Source organism: Stylophora pistillata, chromosome 2 (assembly GCF_964205215.1).
Source record: "Stylophora pistillata chromosome 2, jaStyPist1.2, whole genome shotgun sequence".
Classification (NCBI taxonomy): Eukaryota; Metazoa; Cnidaria; class Anthozoa; order Scleractinia; family Pocilloporidae; genus Stylophora; species Stylophora pistillata.
In genome coordinates, this window is record NC_142520.1 from 13,688,552 (window position 1) to 13,715,381 (window position 26,830).

General features: G+C 38.4%; 3 protein-coding genes and 1 long non-coding RNA gene across 5 annotated transcripts; 2 read left to right on the forward strand and 2 right to left on the reverse strand.

Moving 5' to 3' along the window:
- On the reverse strand, positions 1 to 15,428 carry LOC148737238 (uncharacterized). The gene is made up of 4 exons (XM_088749092.1): positions 15,188 to 15,428; positions 7,768 to 7,836; positions 6,432 to 6,635; positions 1 to 637 (listed from the first exon to the last, which is right to left on the reverse strand). Exons 1-4 carry the CDS (start codon positions 15,341 to 15,343, stop codon positions 551 to 553), a joined length of 516 nt encoding a protein of 171 aa, XP_088605218.1. The 5' UTR covers positions 15,344 to 15,428; the 3' UTR covers positions 1 to 550.
- On the forward strand, positions 9,127 to 26,830 carry LOC148737239 (uncharacterized). The gene is made up of 6 exons (XR_015996733.1): positions 9,127 to 9,264; positions 23,477 to 24,640; positions 25,364 to 25,406; positions 25,533 to 25,567; positions 26,196 to 26,316; positions 26,694 to 26,830. It is a non-coding gene; the product is annotated as an uncharacterized LOC148737239 (long non-coding RNA).
- LOC148737240 (uncharacterized) lies at positions 12,808 to 14,950 on the reverse strand. The gene is made up of 2 exons (XM_088749036.1): positions 14,420 to 14,950; positions 12,808 to 13,988 (listed from the first exon to the last, which is right to left on the reverse strand). The coding sequence occupies exons 1-2, from the start codon at positions 14,527 to 14,529 to the stop codon at positions 12,989 to 12,991; spliced, it is 1,110 nt and encodes a 369-aa protein (XP_088605162.1). The 5' UTR covers positions 14,530 to 14,950; the 3' UTR covers positions 12,808 to 12,988.
- On the forward strand, positions 16,388 to 22,767 carry LOC148737241 (uncharacterized). Of its 2 annotated transcripts, none has more exons than XM_088749075.1 (7): positions 16,388 to 17,822; positions 17,973 to 18,188; positions 18,657 to 18,727; positions 18,912 to 19,018; positions 20,365 to 20,493; positions 20,781 to 20,857; positions 22,173 to 22,767. In XM_088749075.1, exons 1-5 carry the CDS (start codon positions 17,637 to 17,639, stop codon positions 20,490 to 20,492), a joined length of 708 nt encoding a protein of 235 aa, XP_088605201.1. In that variant the 5' UTR covers positions 16,388 to 17,636; the 3' UTR covers position 20,493; positions 20,781 to 20,857; positions 22,173 to 22,767. The 2 variants fall into 2 exon arrangements, with proteins under 2 accessions (XP_088605201.1, XP_088605200.1); XM_088749074.1 differs by having other exon boundaries at positions 16,389 to 17,822; positions 21,771 to 22,767.

Sequence of the window (26,830 nt, forward strand, 5' to 3'; positions counted from 1 at the left end):
TAAAACGTTGATATCAATGTTTATTCAGGCACCCTCGAGACTAAGACTAGAAATAAAGTTAGCATGGAAAAATTTCACAGAATCTGCTGAATAAAAGAAAAATTAATATAGATGTACAGAATACAGAAACAAAAAGCCAACATAAAAAAATAAAGAAAGAAAGAAACTGACTTGAAAAAACAAAGCATAAGTCAAACTAAGTCAAACCAATTTCCAAAAAGCAAATTCAGAACTTTCGAATCATTCAATTAAAACGAAAACATCAAATGACCAGTTCACTTTCTCATAAAAAAGTTAAGAAATTAGCAAGTTTATTAATTATAACAGTGCCTCTATCAGTATAATATTAGCCACTAATCGAATTTATGGATGTCTATTGAGATGAATCATTATTGTTACGTCAACCAAAAATACTACTGCACGTATTTTTCTATTTTTCAGTTGAAATATCATGTTTTGGTATCATAACTGAAATAGCCAGTTTATAAATGGAAGGAAAACGATGTGTTTGGTGAAAGAAAGGATTGGCGATCTGTAGGCTCACATAGCATCACATCACAGGAACTACAACAACATAGTTCGTTTCCCTTGAAACCAATACGGGCTGACCACCTGGATGATGCATTAAAGGTCGTCTCTAAAATTTTACAATAAAATGGAAAAAACAAAGAAAAGAAATTATTGGTAAATAATTGGGAGGGATAAGTTAAGAAAGTGCATTTGTTATGTAGTAGGACTACAGAGGGTGTGTACATATGCAACTATGATCCTTCAAATATTTTTACTCGCGCGCTATTGGTGTAAAGTGCAGCCCGAATGAAGTTTGTACCAGAGAACACTCAAAAGAAAACATCCCAAGTTACCTACAGTAAGCTGTTCGTAAACATTTTCTTTTTTTAACGGACGTCGCAATATATTTGCAGGATGATTAATACAATAGCCTCTATTCTGCGCGATAATATACTTGTACGTACATTTGTCCTCGGACGTTATCTAGTCCTCGAAGCTCACAGTTCGCTCTTTGGAGCAGATAATGTCCGCGAACAAATATCCATACTTTTTGGCGCCAACTTGTGCCCACTGTTTACTGGTAGACTTTTTACTAGGTTGTAAGTAGGAATGAAGATGGTTAATGGAAAGTTACATGGGCAAGCTGGTGAATAAATAACTAGGCCTGTTATTTTATGGCCGGATACGAACACAGACAAGGAGGTAGGCAGGTAGGTAGCTGTTATATCCGGGTATCCATGGATATTGCAGGCTTGGCTGCTAAGCCGAATGACGTTTTGCATACGTTGGATCTGACTAATTTCGGTGTAAACTCTTCTTGTATATTGGAGTCTGTTCCGTTACAATTAAAGACTTTGCGACACTACAAATTGGCGACGAGGATAAAAGACAATCGGATAACAGACCAAGATGAGTTTTGAAAGGTTTTCGTTGTCACCAGTTAATTTAGAGGCGACAAACTTGGCGGATGAGTGGAAGTTTTGGCTCGATGCTTTCGACAACTACCGAATTGCTACGAAATTAGATAAGGAAAGCGACGACGTTCAAAAAGCTACTCTTCTACATCTTGCGGGGACGGGAGTCCAGCGTTTGCTCTCAGGTTTGCCGGGAGAGAACAAGAAATTTGAGGAAGTTAAACAAGCGTTGAGTGCACATTTTCAGCCGAAGAGAAACAAGTGGGCAGAGAGGCACAAGTTTCGAAAACGTGCTCAACTTCAACATGAATCACTTGATACCTTCATTGCAGAGTTACGTATGCTGAGTTTAACATGCGACTTTGGGGAAGCAACTGATGATAATATTCTTGGTCAAGTTATAGAGAAGTGTTCTGACGGATATCTACGAGAAAAGCTACTACAACAAGGAGAGACTCTTACACTGGAAAAAGCCCAGACGCTCGGGAGAGCAATTGAATCTGCAAAGAAGGATACACAGCTACTTGGGGGTCACGGGGCCCAAAACGTTCCTGGAAAATCTGATGTTAATGCGGTAAGATCTTCAGTAAATAAAGCGAAAGAAAAAGCCTGCTTTCGATGTGGAAAAACGGATCATCTTGCTAATAACGAAAGGTGCAAAGCTAGGAATGCACAGTGCATAAAATGTAAGAAGACTGGTCACTTTTGGAAATACTGCAGATCAAGAGAATCAGAGAATAAAGAAGATGTAAAGTTTGTCCAGCCAGTCCAGCAACAGTCAGATAAGTCTAACCCTGAATATGTTTTGTATACTACTAATAATGAGGGGCTGGGTGTTGAAACTGATGTTGAAATCAATGGTAAACTTGTTCAAATGATGATTGACACTGGCTGTGCTAAAACCTTGATCCCAAAACAGTGGTTTAGAAACAACCTGAACATTCCTCTTAACCCAACCAATGTCAAGTTCTCAGCTTTTGGTGGAGGAGACCTCAAGTGTTTAGGAGTATTTGATGCTAAACTGAGATGCAATAAGATGGAAGTAATGGAACCAGTGTATGTGATCGATGTGGAAGGTCCCCCCCTGTTGGGAAGAAGCGCCCTGTCCACCCTCAACCTTGTAAAAATCCATGCAGTAGGGGAGAGCCCAACCAAGGCGAGGGAGAAGATCTATCAGGAGTATGAAAATCTCTTCAAGGAAGAGCTCGGAGACTTTAAGAATTATGAGTACAAAATTAAAATCAATTCAGATGTCCCTCCCAAGGTACAAAAACAAAGGCCAGTCCCAGCACCCTTAGAGGAGAGATTGAAACAAGAAATAGAGCGAATGATCCAAGAAGATGTGATTGAAGAAGCGACAGGAGCATCGTGGATATCACCTGTGCAGATTGTCTACAAGGGGAATGGAGAATTGAGAGTGTGCGTTGATCTCAGGGAAGCTAATAAAGCAGCGATAAGAGAGCGGTGTCCAATTCCTAGAATCCAAGACCTGTTACGGCAACTGAGTGGGGCTCGGATGTTTTCGACTCTGGATCTAAGGAAAGCATATTGGCAGGTTCGCCTAGCGGAAGAATCTAGAGAAATTACATCGTTCATAGCCGCAGGCAAAGTGTATCAGTTCAAAAGGCTGCCCTTCGGACTTGCGTCAGCACCAGAGGTGTACCAAAGGGTCATGAGCATAGTGTGTGAAGGCTTATCAGGTGTGCTTAGCTACTTTGATGATGTTGTGGTGTACGGGTCAACACCAGAAGAACACTGGAAGAATCTTCGTGCAGTTATGGCTAAACTTCAAGACTGTGGCCTTCGTCTCAATGCAGACAAGTGTGCCTTGGGCATGTGTGAGCTGAAATTTCTAGGACACGTCATCTCTGCTGAGGGCATTAAGCCTGACCCTGACAAGGTAAAAGCCATTGCAGATGCACCAGTACCTCAAAACCAAGCTGAGCTGAGATCATTTCTGGGAAGCATTACATACCTTACACAGTTTGTTTCCAACCTTGCAACAGTGATCACCCCCTTACGATATCTTACGCAGAAGGGTGTGGTGTGGAAATGGAGTACAACAGAATCCAATGCCTTTGAGGAAGTTAAAGAGCTTCTGATTAAAGCACCATGCCTTGCACACTACTCATTGGAAGCCGAGACCAAACTTGTAGTAGATGCCAGCCCAGTCGGTCTTGGGTGTGTCTTACTGCAAAATGTTGACAGCCGTTGGCAGCCCATATCTTATGCGTCCAGAAGTCTAACTGCTGCAGAGAAGAGATATTCGCAGATCGAACGAGAGGCAATGGCTGTGCTGTTCGGATTGCAGAAGATGCATTCTTACATTTATAATCGCCACGTTGTCGTCTCGACTGATCATAAACCACTGCTTGGCGTATTCAATAAAAACACTCAATCAATTCGCCTTGAACGGATTGCTTTGAGATGTCAAGACTATGACTTCACACTCACTTATGAACCTGGATCTGAGAACATTGCAGATGGACTGCCAAGATTACCTTTGAACGCTACTGTTACAGAAACAAGTTTTGTTGAGGAGCATGTACACTTTGTCAAAAGTGCTGAAGTGATGCTTTGCTCTCAATTGATGAAATAAAAGAGGCTGGAGAGTCTGACCCTGAATTACTAGAGGTGGTGAAGGTACTTGATGGAACCCAGAACCTGGTAAATAATAAATGGAAACATTTTAAAGATGAACTGAGCTTTGCACAGGGCCTACTGTGGCGAGGTCGACGAATTTATGTTCCTGAGAAGTTGAGAAAAAAGGCATTGACCTTGGCACATGAGGCTCATCAAGGTATTGTGCGTTGCAAGCAACGCCTTCGTAGAATTCTGTTCTGGCCGGGGATGGACTCTGACGTTGAAGACTACTGCCGAAATTGCGAGACATGTGTGCGCCTTCAGCCACTACGACGAGACACACCTAATACAGCAACTCCTCTTCCCGATTACTGCTGGGAGAAGTGTGCCCTTGACCTGGTGGGTCCATTTCCTGGAGAGATCTACATCATGACTGTTGTTGATTACAGAAGCAAATGGCCCGAGGCTATTGTTCTTAAGCGTATTACAAGTGAGAGTATAGTCACTGCACTTGCAGATATATTTGCACGATTTGGAAATCCAAAAGTTCTGATCACGGACAATGGACGTCAGTTCGTAGCTGAGGAATTCCAAGACTTCATGAAGGCAAATGGAATACAGCACAGAAGAGTATCACCCTATTTTCCACAAGCAAATGGGCAGGTCGAAAGATTTCATAGGTACCTAAAGCACAGTATCAGAGCAGCAGAGTTAGATGGTCTATCCTGGACAGAGGTTCTGCCCACAATCCTGCAAGTTTACAGATCCACTCCACATGCCGGGACTAACATGACCCCGGCTAAACTGTTTCTCAACAGAGAGATAACAACAAAGTTGCCAACAGTACCAGAAATGGATCAGAACAACCCTGAAGAGAGGTACAAGGAATACCAGAGGAAGTTATGTGAGTATACTGATGCCAAGCGACATGCACAACAACATAACCTAGTACCTGGGGATATTGTATTTGTAGCAAATACAAAATCTGGAAAATTGATTTCCACGTTTGGTCATCAGAAGTATGTCATTGTTCGTAGCAAAGGACCAGATACTTTTGAACTTATCAATGCTCAGACTGGACAACATCTCACTCGTAATGTGAAGTTTCTTAGTAGAGTTCCACGCATGGAGCTACCAGTTAATGATGACAATGACAACGGCTGCTTGGAGTCGGAAGAGTTCGCTGGGGCAGCGATGCCTCCTTTGGATCAACTCGGATCTACAGTCTCGGATGATAGGAATCCCGCAGATAGTGGTCCTCCCGACTCAGCAATGGAATTGAGACGTTCAACTCGAACACCAAAGCCAAAGAGAGATGCTGACTTTGTTTATGACTAGAACATTGTTTTAGTTCTTCTATGTTAAGTTGCGTTGTTAGAGTGGACTTTGAACTTTAAATAGGTTAGGATGGGATGTTATATCCGGGTATCCATGGATATTGCAGGCTTGGCTGCTAAGCCGAATGACGTTTTGCATACGTTGGATCTGACTAATTTCGGTGTAAACTCTTCTTGTATATTGGAGTCTGTTCCGTTACAATTAAAGACTTTGCGACACTACAGTGGCAAAAATAGGTAAGTTGGTAAGTAAGATTAAGGCAGGTTAGTAAGTAACAAAGAGGTGGTAAAGTGGGTTCCTAGTAGGTAAGTAAAAAAAAAAATTAACTTTAGTAGCTAACACAATTACTGGTAACCCAGTAGTTTACATTGTGGGCTATAAACAAATAATTCAAATTGAACATAACATTGTTAAGAATCCCAACTGGCCGGAGGCAAACCAGTTGGCTACTTACAAGCATGGCCGAGGATTTGAACTCGGAGCTACCGTGAAACAAATCCAGGTAGTGGTCAGGGCGGGACTCGAATCCGGGAGCAACGGATTGTAAATCCGACACGCTGACCACTCGGCCACGCTACCTCCTAAGGTAGGTAGGTTGGTAGGAGGGTAGGTAGCTAAGTAGGTAAAGTAAGTAATTTCTAAGGTAGGTTGGAGGGCAGATGGTAGGTAAGAAGTTGGGCAGGTAGGTAGTCAAACAGGTTAGCTGGTAAGTAGTTAGGTAGTTAAGCAGATATGTTGGTAATTAGGGAATAAATAGGCTGGTGGGAAGGTAGATAGGGAGATAGATAGGACGGTAGGTTGGTATGTTGTGGTTGGGTGGGGATTTGGTAGATAAGTAAATGGGTAGAAAGGTTGCTCGGTAAGTAGATAGGCTGGTAAGAAGGTCAGTGGGGAAGTAGGGCAGGTTGATAAGCGAGTGGGTATGTTGGTTTATAAATAAGATAGTAGGTGGGAAGGTTTGTAGGTAGACAGGCTGGAGGGCAAGTGAGTAGGTTAATAAAAGAAGAACGATAGCTGACTTTTTTCATAAATACTTGTAAAAACATAAGAAAATAGAAGCGTTTTGAATTATTATACCAACAATACCTCATCTGGAGAGATACAACAACAGCATGTGCAGGGCTTCATCAAGCAGCAGCACACAGACGCTGCAATTCCAATACCAAACTCAAGCACACCGAGGATTAACATGGTCACACTGAGAGGCCTCATATCAGTTGAGCCGCAGAGGATGCTGATGATTAGGCCACACATAGACGATACTATGGAAAATGCCATAAACAGGGCCGCCTTGTGGAGATAAAATTAAAGAACTTTCCTTTGTTTGTTTCAAGTCAATAATGGACCTGATAACAATTGTAACCATAATGAATGTAGAAAGCCAACACAGACGATTTGAATTAATTACTTTTGTACAAATTATAAATAGCGTTATTTTTGCCAGTATCGTAATACGAGTATTAACGCTCACCTCAAAGTATAATGATATTTGGCATACCCAGTGATAAAGTAGTTAGTCTATTAAGCAGGGATCATTGTGTATGTATTGAAAGTAAAATATTGAATATTTATCGAATATTGTCAACAATACTGAGGTAAATAATTGTTTTTACCAAAAATGAACTAAAACATTAGTTTATGTCTGTCTATAAGCCGATCAACGGTGGGGAATTAAACTCTGACGTGAGCTGTGGCTACGTAAAGGTGATTATACTTGGTAATCACTTCCACGCTGGCGTACGAACCAGCTCAAAAAAAACACTTTTCTGTGATACAGTATGTACTAGCAGTTCTGCACACTTAATCTTAGTGTCATGTTGACAACCGTAAGTACTAAAAATTTGTGTTAGTTTTTTTCTAGGCTCTTTGTAAAACAAATAAATGAATAAATAAATGAATAAAAAGTAGCATGATAACAAAGGAGCATTGACAAATGGTAAACACCACTGCGTACACTAGTGAGTTATTGATGGGGCAGGAGGTTGCTAAGCACGAAGGAAGCGTAAGAGTCGCGCGAGGCGATAGCCGAGAGTGACTCTAGCTTCTTGAGTGCTTAGAAAATCTCCCGAGTGCATCTACGACTAAATAGTGTACACTGTGGCGTTTACCATTTGGTTTATAACATAACAGATACATTGCAGCAAATCGTACGTGATCAGAAAAAAAAAAAAAAAACAGAAAACAAAAAACAAGCGTACGCGGAAAACTATTCTTTGCATTTTCCTAAGTCAGCAGCGTACACCTACGGGCAAATAGTGCACGCTGAACTGACCAATCAGAACGCGCGCTTTACTTTGGTTATGTTATAAAAGTGGTTAAATTTGACTGCTCGTAACAAATACTTTCACGATGGGTGGCAGTATTAAAACATCTCTCGAACCAAGTTGTTAAAACTGCGCAACAAAATTTACGATGTACTTACATAAATGCTAGTTGATTGTGTTCTGAACATTTTGGTCGCAGAGACGCCGAGGCCTCCAGTAAAACACATCTAGGATAGAAAATTTAGTTAAGAATAATCGTACTGGTGATAACGACAATAATAATTATAAACTTTAACGTTCAACTGAAAGGTTCCTTCAAACTTTCTAAGAATATCAGATGTTTTTTTTACTGAGGAATGTCAAGCAATTTAAAAAATTATACAGGGGACACTTTCTCCGAACTTTTGCATCTTTTAATATTTCTTGGTCGTCAGCACTAAGAAATTCTATGCTTCTGATTACACTGTTGGCACGATCTCAATGAACTAAATGCCCCGCAGTTGGTGATTAATATTCACCAAAGTACCATTGAAAAGTTTCGAAAGGTAATATTTATATGGCCTTTTTGAAGTCTTTTCTCCCATTATTTTTCTGTAAGCCAGCAATTAAATTCCGACAGTAGCAGTACACCTATTACTACAATGCCTTGAAAGGCCCTCTCACTCTTAAAATTCAAGATGAGATTAACTAAAATTTTAAGACATACTACCAACATGCCTCAGACTGAGAGTCAGTTAAGAAAGGCACATATTTTTGTTGCGAAATATTATGATAAACGGAAACGAAATATAAAACTGTGGTCTAGCAGGACAATTCATTCAAATGCTTGTTGGGGATTTTTTATTTTTCTTAACATTTCCAATGTGGTTATCGCACGATACTTAAAAGAACAACTCAGTTCGTAATCGAACTTAGTCTGGTCACACGTCCGAATTGATTAACTACCACACAACCTAAAATTGCATGTTAAGAATTCTTTTTAGTCTCAACTGCGAAAAAAAGAAAAGTTTATCCCTAGCCCCAAGTCTAGACGAATTCGATGTTTGTTCAGATATTCCAAGTTATTTAAAACTAGTTTTGGTTTTCAGGAAAAAAAAAAAAAAAAAGAATGAACTCAACTGAAATTCTCAGCACGTTTAATTAAAGCTTTCTGTATTGTTTCCACCGTAAAATTGTATATGAAAAAGTTACACGCGCCTGATTGGCCAAAAACGGGTGCAAATTATAAATATCGCGCCCACGCTCTCATAATTTCGTCTGTCCGTGATGGTTTTATCATGAAAAATATTATCAAATAACATGATGATTCCTCTTGCAATTTGGTGTAAATAAGCATTAGTAAATTTTCATAGACTGAAATTGCACTCGCCCTTGGGCTTGTGCAATTTTATTGTATTTAAAAAATTTACTAGTGCTTAGTAGCACCAAATTGCACTGGAAATCATTTTATAACATATGCAAATTTACTGAACTTGAGGTTGTTCTGAAGTAACTGATCCTTACTGTCACGCCGCAGTGTCGCGAAGAAAACGGAAGTTTTATATTATGTTTATGTTTTAGTGCGGAAAGTGCAAGCTTGACTACTGAAAAAAAACAACTCAATTCTCATAATCACTTGGCATTTCTAAAAAAATATCGACCGATATACTCAATAGGTTTGTATGAAGTTTTCAGTGGCATTTTGGTGAGTTTTCTTTTTTAAATGTTGGGCATTTAGTCCATTTAAGACCGTGCCAGGCTATGTGATCAGAAATACGGAGTGTTGACAACAGCGCGATCTGTTTAGATACACAAGCTCAGAAAATTTGTCCTCTGACAAAACAAACTGGACATTTCGAAACGAACATTTTATTTTATAAAGAGGTTAAGAGGAACCTTCCACACGAAATTCTAATGATTCAAGTTAGGTAGCTCGTAACGGTTCTTGCTTTCAGACTCATGGCTACTCGTTTAAGGTCAAATGACTTCCGGTGTACAAAAACAGTGCCTTTGTGCGTGTAGATTTTTCCTCAAGCTTAGGTTGAAAGAAAGAGGATATTGGTCAACAATAGTCGATCAGTTTATTATGAGACAGGAATTTGATCGAGAGTTAAAGTCAGTCGTGCGTATGCGTATTACATGATCCTGTGTTATCGAAAGCGACACTCACTGAATAAACGGAATATTTTATTTCTTTTCGCTCGTCCGCGTCAAAACTGATCATGAACCAGCTTGTTTTAGAATAGCAAACGAATGCTGGTCAACTTCCCTTCGTTTAATCTTATTCTGGTGTGAGTTAAGGTAGCCATGGATTGTGTACTCGCTTGACAACATAACTCAAACCAACGCACTTTTACACAGTTTCAATTAATTACAAACTTGTATAAGGCCCGGTTCAAACGTCGAACTTTACATGTGCCGAACCTAATAGCAATTCGGGTCGACTCGAATAATTAGGTTCGGCAGTTGATTCAAACGTCGAACCTAAATATGTCGAACTTAATTGAGAAACTGAACATGACTCTACTGCGGTCAGCGGTTATTGCTTACCAAAATGGCGGAAAAAAATGTGGCAAATACAAATGCTGGAAATGAAGAGCTTGTTTTTCTTGCAAATGCGATCAAGGAGGGTAGAAAAAGGCGACTTAAGATGCAGTTGGCATTAAACAACCTTGCTGCCAGGAGAAGACGAGTTTTGAATTTGGCTTGCCTTGTATTATTGCTTATTTCCCCTAGGAACGTCACAGTTCCTCGTCCAGTTCGTTCGTGTCGTCGGCTAAAAAGAAATTCTGGCTGGTGGCAAAATGTTTGCAACATCTATTCAGACGCAAGATTCAAAAAAACCTTCAGAGTATCTAGGGGGACATTTGATTTCATCCTGAGACGTATTGAACCCTTCCTTATTCGGCAAACTGTGACGGAAGAACCGATATCACCAGCGCTGAGGCTTGCTATTTGTCTGTATAGACTAAGCCGAGGAGATTATTTCTATACCATCGCCGAAATGTCTGGACTAGGCGTCTCCACAATTTCCTCAATTTGTCAGGAAGTCTGTCAAGTCTTGGTGGACCATTTATGGAACGAGAATGTGTCAAGTCACATGCCCCAAACTGAACAAGAGTTTAAACAAAAAATTCTTGACATGGAAGAATTCTGGCAATTTCCATGCTGTTGGACAGCATCGGATGGCTGCCATATTCCTATGAAATGCCCGCCTGGAGGACTTCAGTCATGCAAAGAGTACCATAACTTTAAAAATTTCTATTCCATTGTACTGATGGCAATGGTAGACTCACATTACAGATTTGTGTGGGGTAGCTGCGGGTTTCCAGGAAATTCTCACGACGCAGTTATTTTTAGATCAACCGACCTTTGGACCCATATCCAAGAAGGCCTCATTCCAGTAATTGGAAAAACTGTAGGAGATGTTACTGTTCCACCACTTGTAGTGGGGGACTCTGCATTCCCTCTACGAACATGGTTGATGAAACCATATACTAATGCAATTCTGACCCCCAAGCAACGTTACTTTAATTACCGCTTAAGCAGAGCTCGCATGGTTACAGAGGGTGCTTATGGGCAGCTCAAGGGTAGGTGGAGGGTCCTACTCCGAAAGAGTGAAAGCAGTCAAGATAATGTCCGCTTAACAACATTGGCATGTATGGTTCTCCACAATATATGCATTGCACGAGGAGATGCCATTTCAAAAAAGCTTGATTTGAGTTTGGATGCAAATGGTCAAAAGAGAAATCGTGAGGAAATAAGAAAACTGTTGCAGATGAGAAATTGTTCAAGCATCAGAGATGTGTCACTGGAGGCAAAAAAAGTAAGGAATGCACTATGTGAAAAACTATGGCTTGAGAAGGAAACTGGCAAAGTCTGTTAATTCAGTACTGATACATTTACTATTTTCACCAAATTATTTTCATATGATTGTATCAAGTGCAAGATTTAATTAGCCTGCAGCGCAGACAAACTAAACAGCTGTTTCTTTTTTTCGTTGTTGTTGTTGTTGCTGTTTAATACATGTCTGGCTGCCTTGCAGGCTATACATTCAATCTGATCAGCAGCACTGACAGAGACACAACATGAAAGTCAGCCATGTTCAGTAAAAAAGAACTGTTAATGATAATACTAGGTTGTTTATAGTTAGATCTTGTGTTTTCCGTTGGTTATATTGTGGTAGAGCATATGTGGTCTATGTGCAGTGAAATTGATTTTGATGTTAATTTGATGGTGGCAATTTTGTTGTTATAAGTTATTTTGGGTCCCACATTTTAAGTATTGGAATAATTGGATAAACTTTGCATTATTCCCTTTATATGGGTGCCCACTAAGATCTTCAATCTTGGAGAAAAATGTTGAGCCACTTCACAAAAATTACTGCTTGTTGAGGGTACCAAAGGAAAAGTTTCATCCCCTCTTCGATTTCATTGTTGTCAAGATCAAATTTTTTCTTCACAGTGTCAATCCAGTCATAAAAAGGTTGTGAGAATTAAGGAAGTGATCAGCAAATAGACATCCCCTTGAATAATTAAAAATTCTCCCAACTAATACTAAAGGAAACAAAGAGACCAGTAAGGAGAACTTGTCCATTGACTATGCAGCTTAAATGGTAAATTGCTTTTAATTGCATTTATGTTCTGAAACAACAATGAAAGATGACTTTTAATATTAATAGAAAAATAAAGTTTAAACATTCAATTTTTATGTACTGCAAATGTTGTTGAAAAAAAAAACATTCAACATATAATTATTTTACTTCTGATATACACACATTTTCCTTGTAGTTTATTCATGTTAAATAAAACTCCTTTGATTGTTATGTATATTTTGCAATTGCCCTACAGCAGATATACCGTCTTTTCTCAATTAAAAACCCCTGGCATTTACCTTTTTGAAACATTGTGGACCTAGGGTTTATTTGACCCCCGAAGCTCGATTGAGCTCTTTATTCATGAAGTTCTGGTTATTTCTTCATAAATTTTGTATGGCTTTATAATGGGGCACGGGTAACATTTGTACAGACATAAATTGTTACATTATATCTGCTCCTTGTTTAACCTCTAATAGATACTTCAGGGGTTTATTTAAAACTCCACCTTGGAGACCAGGCATTTACTGAAAGCCCGGCATTTAATCAAAAAACTACGGTACTAAAAAATGTTACTGTATCATCATTTTGCAACTTATTGAACGGAAACAAACGTAGAAATAAATTTATCCATATTCAACCATTTTTTTTTAATTCAAAGTGTTCAAAAGAAATCTATTCTTGCAAAAAAGAACTTAAGTTAAAACCAGTAAGAATGCTGTCCAATGCAACACAATAAATAGACCTGAGAAGAACTGTGGTCAAAGGAATAGTTATGAGCACATTATAACTAATAAGCTCTATGTCTACAATGTCTGGTATTTTCCATTGCCATAAAGGAAAGGGTTCCCATAAGAACCTTCAGACATGCTTTCCTGGGTGGTTTGTTGTGGCCCTTGAGAACCCTGCAATGATGGGTAAAACCCTGCTTCATGACAGGGAAAGCCCTGATTCCATGATTGGTAAAACCCTGTTTCCATATTGGAGGATGGAGGCACCATACTGGATGATGGAGGCAAGCCTGAATTGGCTCTATGACCAAGCATGAGTTGAAATAACTTCAACTCATGCTCTCGGGACTTTTCCATTTCGTCTTTCAGAAAGCTGATCATCTCTTTTGTGGGGTCATTTCTGACAACTTCAGTGATGAGTTTCATCACTTGGGTGTTGTCAAGTTTATCTTTAGCAAATTTCTCCTTCTTTGCAGACCTTTTTGGTATATACAGGGCATCTTCGTCCCCAGCATTATCAGAAGGGTGGTCATCATGAGAACTTCCAGGGGTACATGGAGAGGACGATGATGATGGCTCTAAAGCACATTCAGGCTGACAGGAATCCCTTGTTTTAACCACTGCAAACAAGGCATTGAACCAGCTTCCAAACCCATGGTCTTCCTGGTACCTCTTTATTCCTGTTGCAGTTTTCTGAGTTAGTGCAGCTTGTTTACACTGGCTGACACACTTTTTGAACTTGGTCCTCAGCTGGGCAATTGACATGTTGAACCTGTCACCTCTTGCTGATGCCCTGCCTTTCAGCTCATCCAAGATTTTGGCATAAATTGGACTATTTCTCTGATTCTTGGTGTTCGTAAAAATCAGTTTGGTCTTAAACTCATTGCTGTTAACAACAATGTCAATGAAATCATCAAGAACTTTCGGGCACCATTGAGGTCTTCGCCCAGGTCTTTTGCCCTTCCTGGCCTTTCCTTTCTTTACAAATAGTGACAAAGCTTTGTCCACATCTTCATTGTCATCACCCTCTTCACTTGTAACATCATCTTCATCCTCATTTGCATCAATGTTTTTGCTATAGGACAAACATTCAAACCTAGATATTAGCTTCATCAGCTTATTATAATTATGTTTCATAACCTGGGTTGGTGAAAATTAGACAACCAAATTTTACTATTTGAAACTTCCTACAATCTCCGCTGAGGAAATTATGAATATAATGATGTTAACTGAAATGATCACATGTTTTTCTTCAAAAATGTCTTTTCTCATGACCTTTCAGTAAAAAAGTAAACAAAAAAAGTTTATGACCGAGATATCCATGGCAAACCTTAGCATTTGCTTATTAGCTCAAACTGACCAAACAAGCAAATTTAATTTGAGTGTGTAGCCCATTTAGAACAAAAGAAGGGACATTATCAATACTTAAGCTTACGTACTTTACTTAATTCACGTCCCCTCGGGGCTTTTCAGAGAAATAATATCAGAATGACCTGAGAAGCATACCTTTTCATAGCGGGTGGCTTTGTGGACTTAACATTCAAGCTTGACTCTTGACTTTTCTGACCCACACTGGTCTCCTCGTGATCATTGCCTTCGGTTTCTTCAAGAATCATTTTCTCTCGAAAACATCACTCGCAGTACGCTACCGAACTGCCTGCTTTCCAACCCGCTACACTTTCATCATTTTCAAATACGGAACACCGCATACAAAAGTAATTCTTACACCTCAGACACGTATATTTCGTGTTCTCGAAGCAAGAGGAACACATATCTTCCGCTCTTCCCGCCATTTTGTTTGAAAAGATCAAAACAAGTCGTATGCGCATGTCAAACATAAGAATCGTGCAGAACTCTGGGTAAAAATTAATTTATTTAATGTATTTGTAATGTATGCATTAGATTCGGCACATGAAACGGTTCGACGTATGAATCAAAGTTGATCTTTTGCCGTTCTATCCGACAAGCCCGGTCGAATAGAACGGCAGGTCGACCCGAATACAAATCTGCCGGACCTAATTGATTCAAACGTCGAACTTTACATGTGCCGAACCTAATTATTAGGTTCGGCACATGTAAAGTTCGACGTTTGAACCGGGCCTAAGAAACGATTAATAGGTCAAGTGAGAGATTTGAAAATTCCTCGAATAAAGACTCCGGAGCTAGTTCTTGTGGAGACTCTCAAAATGTTGTAGTTTTATCCAAACCACTTAAATATTCTCGCGATGAACTCAGTACAAAATGAATACAAAATATTTCTATATTCCATCTTACCCAAATGCCAACCAAAATCCCAAAACCTGAATAGCCGACCCAAGTCTCCTGCATTAGTCTGTCCACAACGCCGGTAGCAATCAAGGCAATCCCAATAAGAAAGTGAGCTAAGGCAAGACGCTGTCCTTTTGAAGCGATGGTGTGATAGTCATCCATTTTGGACAGTTCGAATTCCGGGAAACTTTGAGCCCTACGAACTGAGCATGTTCTTTTAATACATAATGCGGCATTAGGCCACTTCCGAGTCCTCGCGGTCTAGCGATCTGGTGCCAAAACAATTGCGCGACAACGAGGCTAAGTGCGAAGTGGCTCTCATCGCTATAACTGAGAGTGAGGTGTTGTAGTAATAAAAATCAGCGAAAATTTCTCGAAATTCAGTTTAGAAGAGTGAAAAACTATACGTGAGAGAGAGGCATTAAGTGAAGTGATGGCGGCAAAGGAAAGAAAAAAGCCGACCTGTGCGATTCATGCAAGAAGGCTGCAGCAATGAAGTAGATCAAACTAGTCTCCTCTGTCAAAGACCGCAAACTCAAATGAGTGCAAATTTTTCACACTTAGACGCACAACCTCTGGAACTTTCCAGAGTTCTCGTTCAAGCGTTGATAATTTACACTCACTTCTTTGTAATTTTACATCATTTTATATCATTTTGAAGAGCAGCCAGATTGCACTTCTTCTTGAGATAGATAGAAGTTGGTTCACGGCTTGGCGTCTGTATATTGAGGGAAGCTTCCCGGAAGTTTGAAGAGCAGGGGAATGGTTTTGCTATATATATGAACTGCGGTTATGAAACGTATATGTGCACGATCCTTCGCAGTAAAATTCAGGTCTGATTTTCCCAGTTGGCTTGTTAGCTCAATTGGTAGAGCGCTGCACTAGTATCGCAGAGGTCAGTGGTTCGAATCCCGTACAGGCCTGAATTTTTTTCAGGTCTGATTTTCACTATTGCTTAAATAGTGCTTTACTGCGAAGGATCGTGCACAATATACGTTTCATAACCGCAGTTCATATATATGTATTTCATATGTTTGTTGTTTGATTTATCATCTACGGGTTTCAATATTCGAATGACATTAGATTTTGTTAGACATTTAAGAATAAACACTAGCGACAAAAACACACAACGTTTCGATGACTCCATGTCATCATTCTCAAGTGAGAAGGGAATAAAAATGAATAGTTAAAATATACCGTACGAAGGTGGCAAACGTAAAAAGTTTAAAATCTTTAAAATATTTAAATAAATAATTGCGCGTGTTGAGTTCATAAATGTAAACTATTAAATAAATAGTTTCGCGCGTATGGAATCCGATTGTTTGTTCAAAGAGGGCTTCATCTTCTTTATGAAAAGCATTTCATGAACTAAACAGTCCAGTTTCCCGGTGCACTTTTTAAGTACGTTGAAATGCTTGGTCAGGTCGCCGATGGTATAAATTAACTATTCATTTTTATTCCCCTCTCACTTGAGAATGATGACATGGAGTCATCGAAACGTTGTGTGTTTTTCTCGCTAGTGTTTATTCTTAAATATCTACGGGTTTATGTCGAATTAATTTGATGGCCAACTCCCAGTTGGCTTGTTAGCTCAATTGGTGGAGCGCTGCACTAGTATCGCAGAGGTCAGTGGTTCGAATCCCGTACAGGCCTGAATTTTTTTTTTTTCAGGTCTGATTTTCACTATTGCTTAAATAGTGCTTTACTGCGAAGGATCGTGCACATATACGTTTCATAACTGCAGTTCATATATATGTATTTCATATGTTTGTTGTTTGACTATGGAAAATGCCACAAACAGGGCCGCCTAGTGGAGATAAAATTAAAGAACTTTCCTTTGTTTGTTTCAAGTCAATAATGGACCGGATAACAATTGTAACCATAATGACTGTAGAAAGCCAACACAGACGATTTGAATTAATTACTTTTGTACAAATTATAAATAGCGTTCACAGGACGAATGTTCATATTTCAGTGCCTTTAGGCAAAATCTAATGCATTCTAAAGACTGAGTAAAGCTTTAATTGTCTTTGAGTGTCAAATGAAATCTCCGAAAGCTAACGCCAACCTTTTATGAATCTTTAATTTAACATAAGTTTACCTTTAATAACGAAAATCTTTCAGTATCCTTTACGTGGTATCTTTTTTGGCACCAAACAGGGTGTTTAATTAAGATACACTTAATTTGACTTTAAGGTGAGATTTAAATGAGTCTCGCTTTTCTGACATCTTTAATTGACGCATTAAAGATAGTCTCATTGTAATCTGAGCTGTCATTGGAAAATTCATTACAAATTAGCCAACACTTGCATTGATGAGCGAGAAGAGCAAACTTTGTTCAACGTGCAGCAGCAGACTTTGACCTGTACACAATTCACAATTCTTTCTGGGGTCGAAACATCTATTGAAATTTTTAAAGCGACGGTTTCATTTTTGCATCTCCTTTAAAGAGCGCATGGAGTGCGATGACAAGAAAGGATATGTTTTCTGCGCTCTGATCACTGTAATGACTTCGTATCACGTTCAACTTTTGAAAGGCATGAGCGGAAACGTAACGGGAAGAACTTACCAGATACTTTTGCGGCGACTTCAAATTCCCGTAATTTGTTTCACGGAATTTCAAGTTCATCTGACGATGAAGGTTAGTTACTTCGAATATAAAGTTATACATTTCTATATATTATATCTAAACATCTTTTATTATTACATGGAAAAGCAACTGCTATTCAACATTGGTTGAGACGATTAACTACTACCGACTCATTTCTTCTATTTCACCAATTCCTTACAGAACCCGCAGATTTTGTTCGAGAAGAGCGTCAACCAGGCTCTGGCGAGCGAAAATGTAAAGCTTCGGCAGCAGCAAGAACGCAGTAACAAAGAAAACTTTGAAGCGCTGCAGCGGATCGAGAGCCGTGTTGAACCTGTTTATAAAGCAAGCAACGTCCGTCGGCGCCAAAACAGAAGACAGACGCGAACGACGGTAGTGGTTCCACCGGCTTGTCGAGTGAGTAGAAAAACATAACTGATGAGCATGAATAGTGTGATATGTGTTCATAATTTGCTTGAATCAGTTCTTTCGTGGAAGATTTTCTTTTATGTTGAGTATGTGTTTGGCGCGCGAATTGTATGCCTAATTAACTTAATTATTTCTGCGGTAATCATTTCACATGATTACGTGCGGTTACATTTACTTGATAATCCCCGTTACCATAAACAGGTCTACCAGTAAAGTTTTTTCCTCCCTTCTGTTTCAACGAGAATTATCTAGTATGAAAATTCATTTTATCATTTTTTCTCTTGGACTCTTTTTGACCTTCCCTGCTCTAATGACAGATGGGTAAGGTTAATTTTTAATATTGTACTTGTATGTGTTAACAACCAGGGTTTTTAAAAAGTGTGAAAGTAGGGATAGGACAAACCATAGTTAGTAGAGGGGAAAAAATTAATTGTTGAATTTTTTTCATTCTTTTAGAGAGCTGTGAGGAGAATATATAAACTCCTTTTGAAAAAGGATGACTTTAGTGGTTTTTATCTTCACGAAGAGTGAGTAATATGTTTTTAGATTCAAAGATATTTTACTTTATCTTGATTGAGCAGTGAAATCAGAGTCTAAGCTGCTGCTTGAAATGTTGAGATGTTATGTAAATACCTTATTGTTGTTACTTTGGTCTTAGTGTTAAAGTTGTTACAACAGAATACCGGGTAATTGTGTTTGTTTTTGTCTTAGAATAAATTCTGACAAGAACAACATCATTTTTGAGCCGACAACAGAGCAGGGGATACATCAACAGGGAGGAGCTGAAAAGTGTCCTTGGACAAAGGATGTCATAGAAGGTAGCTACCAATAATTATAGCACATGCATTTCACTTTTGCTGGGGTGTCATTACATTTTGTGGGTGAGCATAAGGATTTAGTACTCCAGCATATTGATACATATCTCCCTTATAACAAGTTGAGTTTTAGTGAAGGCCTTGGCTTGAAAACATCCACACAAAATTGTGCTTACAGTTGGTCAATTTGTCTATTGCCCAGCCCTTAATGATACCCCTGCTTTTAGTCTCTACCATCAATTCGTTTCTTTTACCACATTCCCCTCAAAAATGTTGTCATAGAACTCACATTCATTGACATGGTGAGATACCATGAAACCCCTAATGAGCACCTTCATTACATGGTCAAATTTAGGACAAGAGGAGGGTGCATTTTTAATTTTTCTTAACTTACATACTAACTTTCCCAAATGTTACAGAAATTTAAATATGTTGCAAACTAAAATTTTCAGATTTATTTCTTGTCTCTGAGACACTTAGCTCAGTGTAGATCCTCAACAAAGCATACATTACACCTTAGCAATGAATCACCAAAGACATACAGCAAATTTATATAACTTGGCAAATATTCCAACATCACGAGCCACAGGTAAACAGAAGTTCAAATATTCGAAAAGGCTGGTTGCTATGGAGTGACGTCATAAACCGGATAAGTTTCCATCATGACCTTGACAGCCTTTTTCGATAATTGCTCGCAGTAATCTGAGTAGTTGCTTGAATCTGTACAATCTCTCTTCCTGCTGGGTACAATGAAGCCTTTTTTTTATTAGGGGCTGGATCGGCCTATTGACATTTGGAGATTGGATTTCATATTAATATGCATAAGCAAAAGTGGGAATGTTTAGTTTCCCGCGGTCGAGTGCAGTTATGGATCCCTTCAAACTTCGAAGGGTTGAATTGCTTCATTCTCCTCCAGATGAGCCTCTAAGTCTTCTAGCTATGATCAGTTTTTATGGCTACTTTAGGAGAAATTTCGGGTTTGTTTCCTTGATAGGGTCTTCACAGTATTATAATTTATTTCATTTCTATTTTTCTACAATAAAAGATTTGAATTGCCAGAGGGATGCCATTGAGAAAACTGGAATAGTAGTTAATGGAAGATGCTTTAAAGTTAAATTTCCTGGTTATTTGTGTGTGCCAATCTTGACTCTTTATATTTTTTTTATCTTATTATTTTTTATTTTTGCAATGTTTTTATGTTACATGTCTAGCTACGTGATGGTAATTATTGAATCCATTTTATGCTTGGCAGTGTTAGAAAATATCTGGGAAAGTATAACATTTGAGATCTTTGGTGTGGCTATTTTAACTTCAACTTCTTGTTATCTTCTTGTCTTTTTTCATGACAGTTACTCTTGATTACAAAACACTGATAATGCTGCTCAAGCATAGAGTTGGTGATGCCAAAAAATATATCAATGAACTTTGCAAGCAAGGATTTGGACACAGAGTGCTGTGTATTCTGCAAAGTTATTAAGGTAGGTTATACCTGCAATCCTAAATGACATGCATCATAGCGGAATTATACAATAACACAAAACATATTCAGCCTACCGGTATTTGTTATGCAGTTTATTTATAATCAATTAGTGAGAGCTTTCTTGGCTTTCTTGACTTTACAGAAAGGCAGACGAAAGGTGTCCATAAAAGTGTACATATTTTATCTGTGGTGAACAGTGATTATATATCTAGCATTAGTAGTAAACATTATATGACTTTAGCTCAGTTAATTCAGTATTGAGTGATACATGCAATTTATTTGTAGGAATGTGCCTCTCCTGATGTTCCTTTTGGGGAAGCCTTTGCTGAGTGTTTCCCAAAGAGCAAAGCAAATATTGGGGGGTAGGTACAACTCTGAATTTGTGCATTGACATGCATAAAAAGTTCCAGCTTGCAGTATGGTATTTCACTTTCTATTGGAATACATGTCTTTAAATCTCACTTGGGATACTTAGTTTGATGGACAGTTGGTATACTGCCGGCCGACAGTTGGCCGACAGTTGGCCGACAGTCGGCCATATGAAATTCATATATTTCATTGTATCTGATTTATCACTTTCACGGGTTTATAACGAATCAACTTAACAGCCTGCTCCCAGTTGGCTTGTTAGCTCAATTGGTAGAGTGCTGCACTAGTATCGCAGAGGTCAGTGGTTCGAATCCCGTACAGGCCTGATTTTTTTTCAGGTCTAATTTTCGCTATTGCTTAAGTAGCGCTATCTACTGCGAGGATCGTGCATCATACATATATAACTTACATAGCTTTTCATTCATGGTCAATATGGGGAAGTGTTGTCTATCCTTTCTGGTTCACCCAGGCTGAAGTCCTGGCATTGACTGTAATGCCTGAGTGCTTCTGGGATATATAACAAAGTTTTACATAGCTTTTCATTCATGGTCAATATAGGGAAGTGTTGTCTATCCTTTCTGGTTCACCCAGGCTGAAGTCCCGGTATTCAGTGTAATGCCTGAGTGCTTCTGGGATATATAACATACTTAGCTTTTCATTCATGGTCAATACAGGGAAGTGTTGTCTATCCTTTCTGGTTCACCCAGGCTGAAGTCCTGGCATTGAGTGTAATGCCTGAGCACCTCTGGGAAATATAGCATACTGAGCTTTTTATTCATGGTCAATATAGGGAAGTGTTGTCTATCCTTTCTGGTTCACCCAGGCTGAAGTCCTGGCATTCAGAGTAATACCTGAGCACTTCTGGGATATATAACATACTTAGCTTTTCATTCATTGTCAATACAGGGAAGTGTTGTCTATCCTTTCTGGTCCACCCAGGCTGAAGTCCTGGCATTCACTTCAAGAGCTAAAGAGAGAATCCTACCCAGGGTTGATGGGCCACACTTCTCTGAGATGCCCACCTACTGAAAATTTTCCAGAGTGGGCAGTGATACAGTGAAAAAAAATAGTTTACTAATCAATCAAATCGAAAATGTACAAAATATCCAGATTATTAGATAGAAAGTCTAGAATGAGGTTCTTTTACATGCCTGCATGAGGCTTCTTTTTCACTGAATATGTAATTTAGCAATTTTTATGGTCTCATTATCTAAATTGATTGTGAATTCTTCAATGTTATATTTAATTTCCTCCACTTGAGATACTTTTTTTCCATATGGATGTACACATCATTTTTGTATATCAAAGTTTCAGCTGCATTTAGAGGAAGAACTGTTTTCTATCAGTGCTTTACTAAAAGAAATTAAGGTATATGATCATATTTACTAAGTATTACAAATCTAATAACGTAGCAGATAGTTGATAGTTATTGCAAGTTTAAGTCGATTAAGAAAAATTTTCTGATTTTTTAGATTGATAGGTTGAACTTATATTTTTTTGTTAGACAAGTATCATTTCAAATCACATTTCTTAGTAGCTGGATTTGAGATTACAATTTGTGAATCAATAGCTTTTTGTGTAGTGTGTTATTACAGCTAGTTATATTGTGTATTTGTCATACTTTTATACTGGTAAATATTCTATTACCTACATGACTGAGATTATATTATACACTAATGAAAGAGAAACAATTTGAATAAAGTATGACAATTAGTAGTTCAAACATTTGGCCATCTCTTTCTTTTTACTTATATGGGTATGGGGCTTGAATAGAATATCCTCAGCTTCATTATGGGTTTATGTTTTCTCAGGGGAACAATTGAGTTTTGAACGAAACTATTTCAAACACTGTTCTTACTTGAATGTGTGATGTCTCTTTTCCTAACAATTTGAAGGTTGCCCATTTATAAGTTATTGTGTTATAAATGTAGGTGTGATTAAGCAAATCAAAAGTCAATTGAAAGTGAAACCTGCAGCCTTTAGAGGCACTTAAAGGTCACTTAATGATCAATGTTAACAAAACTTGAAATTTAAGAAAATCTGAAAGTACAACTAAAGATGAATTACAACAAAACCTGCAACTTTAAGCAGTACTTAAAGAGAAACAAAAGATTAGAGAAACCTTTAAGATGCCTTTACGATAGCAGTTTTAGTTGATTAAAGTTGAGTTTACGAGAATTAAGAAGATTCTTAAAATCAATTAAATGGCTATTTCGGTTTACTTTCATGTGATCTCAAAGTGTTCATGAAGTGGTTATTTAGGTTTGCTTTCATTTGATCTTAAAGTGTTAACTAAATACTTCATAAGGACACTTTAATTGACTTCTGAAAGTTGCATTAAAGATTCATTTCAGAACTTTCGTATGTCACCTAAAGATGTCTTAAATACTTCTAATGTTGACCTTTAAGTTACCTTTAAGCACACTTAATTTAGTCATTTCGTCCTGTGTAATACCTCATGCGTTAGAAAGAAAGTCGCCAAGACAGCGTTAAAAGGACTGTAAACGACAAAGCAGCTACGGAAAAAGGAGACTTCATACGACATATTTCTATCTTTTATTTTCCTTTTTGATTTTTTCTTAATTTTTTTTTATTATTTTCCTACTATACAGTTGACTGGTTACACCGCAAGCATTACAAAGAAAGTCGCCAAAACAGCATTAAAACGACCGCTGGCAACAAAGCGGGTGCGGAAAAAAGGTAACGAGACTGCACATGTCTTATTCCTCGCTAATATTATCCTTTTAAATTTGGTGTTATTATTATTATTCTTTATATAATCTTTCCTTTTATTAACGGCCCACGCGAACGCTTGAAACTCGATTTTAATTTATAACACAACCAATGTAAAGCGCGCGCTCTGATTGGTAAATTTAGCTTCCCCCATTTGCCCATGGGTGTACGCTGCTGACGTGAACAAATGCAAAGACTATTTTTCCGCGCGCTTGCTTTTTTCTGGTCACGTAAGATTTGTTAAATAAAAGGGAACTCTTTAGCTACAATGTATTAATGTTATGTTATAAAACAAATGGTAAACACCACAGTGTACACTATTGAGTTATGGATGCACTTGAGAGGTTTGGTAAGCACTCAAGAAGCTAGAGTCGCTCTCGGGCTATTGCCTCGAGCGACTCTTACGCTTTTTTCGTGCTTAGCAACCTCCCGCGTGCATCCATACCTTAATAGTGTACGCTGTGGTGTTTAGCCCAGAATTGTGCGGTACGGCTGATCTTATGTGGTCGCAAGCAAAGTCACCTTACGCCTTTACTGAGGGAACTGCACTGGCTCACCGTGGAGCAGAGGATTATTTTTAAAATCTTATTTTCTACTTTTTAAGCTTGAAATAATTTATGCCCTAGTTATATCAGTGACTTGTTACAAACTTATAAACCCACCAGGCCTTTGCGATCATCGAGTAAGAACTTGTTAGTAATTCCTCGCTCCAAGTTGAAATCTTATGGCTATCGCGCCTTTTCTGTATCTGCACCTAAGTTGTGGAATGACATTCCTGAGACCATAAAATGTAGTATAGATCTCAACACTTCTAAGCGTAATCTTAAAACTTATCTTTTTAAGCTTTATTTTAATGAAGGATTAAGTTTGACTATTATTTTACTTTTTACCTTGATTGTGAAGCGCCTTGGAGCTTTTGGATAGGGCGCTATATAAATTGTCATTTATTTATTTATTTATTATTATGGTTTCATTTTCCCGCATATGTGCTTCATGGGTCATATGAGTGTTGCTGCTCTTTGCGGATATTTGGGAAGGCTGAGGTAGGTTGATATCTACCGAAAATAGAAACAAAAGTTTAGAAATACTAGGGATGGATTCCACAGAAGGATGAAGTTTTTACCTTTTTATCGTGAAATATTATAATTCGAGGGTTTATAATGAGCAAGGTTAACAATGAGATAGAATAAATATATGAAAATCATATATTGAACTGCGGTATTTGATACGTATGATGCACGATCCTCGCAGTAGATAGCGCTATTTAAGCAATAGCGAAATTCAGACCTGAAAAAAATCAGGCCTGTACGGGACTCGAACCACTGACCTCTGCGATACTAGTGCAGCGCTCTAACCAATTGAGCTAACAAGCCAACTGAGAGCAGGCCGTTAAGTTGATTCGTAATGAACCCGTGAAAGTGATAAATGAGATAGAATAAATATATGAAAATCATATATTGAACTGCGGTATTTGATACGTATGATGCACGATCCTCGCAGTAGATAGCGCTATTTAAGCAATAGCGAAATTCAGACCTGAATTTCGCTATTGCTTAAATAGCGCTATCTACTGCGAGGATCGTGCATCATACGTAAGGTTAACAATGATGACTCTGCGTAAAAGACCTTTTCGACCGAAAAAGGATTTGTTTCTTCGTTACATTTTAGTTTTGGAAAAAAGCAATCCTAATGAAACAGGCTAAAAACAATCCTCAGAACATGTTTTTATTTCAAACCTAATCTTTTTTCTTTGGTTAACTCTCCAGAGTTGCCTAAAATGCTACTACTTCTGCGACACCTGCATATCAGGTATTGCTTGTGCTTTGGTCATATTCTTCGCAGCCCTCTCATTACTATTTGGAGGAATCGGTAGCATTGGTTATGGTGTACTGTTGAGTATCGCTATTAATGGTTTATTGTTGGAACCTTTGGCAGCCATCTTACAGTGAGCAAAGTTTGCAACCGAGCAAGTAGGTCTTTTTAAAACTGCAAAATTTCTCGCTCTTCTCGTCGAAAGACTGTCCTTTCAAGGTAAAAAGTGAGTCTATTTGAAAGAACATCATGCAATTCTTATCTGTCTAACGATCATTGGTGTAAAATTGCATTTATTTATTTATTTATTAAGAGTAACATTCAAATATTCTTGATGTTTAGAAAACTTATACTATGTAACAAATAGGGGTTAACATAAAAGAACTTAAGCCAGCTTTACATTCAAGAAAAGCTTATTAGCATAGAGGCCATACTTTAAAGCAAGAAGTGCTCATCAATTTTAAGTCGTTATCATCTCCTGCCCTTTCCAGCTGCTGGTGATACAAATTAGTGTAAAGCAATGTTTTAAATTAAGAAATTGTGGTGCTGCGTTGAGGGGGAGGGGGAGGGGTATAGAAATAAGTTGATGATGTAAATTGGTCACCCTAAAGAGTTTTAAAGCTGACTATTCGGGCGTTAGCCTTTCGTTTGAAAGACGCTTAATGTGGTCATATGGGTTAACGATCAAGTCGTAATACATTGAGCTGATAACATTGTCAAATGCCAATTTTCTACTCCGTTTATTGCACACTGTGTCTCAAACTTAGTTTACATTGTAAATATCAGGAACAGGGAGTGACGTGTGCAGTTTATATTGGATTGACCTCGGCTGCGAACCCTTTTTCTTAGACAGTTTCATATTCCTCCACCATGCGAGCCAAGACAGATCACATCAAAAAATGATCAGGTAAGGGAGCAGAAAATGCAACTTATCACCAATGCAATTTGAGGTGCTTCGTCAAGGTTGGCCCTTGATTTCGTTTACCATCATGTCTAATGACCTATGATGCCGGACTTCTACGCGACAATGACCCTCCCCTCTGTATAGATAATTGCATGTACTTTTGAGGCAATCAATATGACTTCTTTTTTTTTAATCTTTATTCCTTTGAAAATTGAAAGTCACCTAGTTGCTAAATTCAAATAATAATTTCAATTCCCTACCATATGCAAAACTTGGAGCCCTAAAAGTATTGAAATGCTGTCTTGCAATAATGATCAATGCACTGAAGTTTCATCCCCTCTATACAGTTTTCACTTTCCCTGCTTTCTTTTATATCCTAGGGACAGTCCCAGATTGTACAGCTTGGTCCATCTCAAGAGACAATAAATACGATAGAAGTTGACCAAGGAGAACCTCCTCCCCCTATATATTGATTGGACCTGTCCAGCTTGTGCTCTACCGCCACTAACGGACTCCT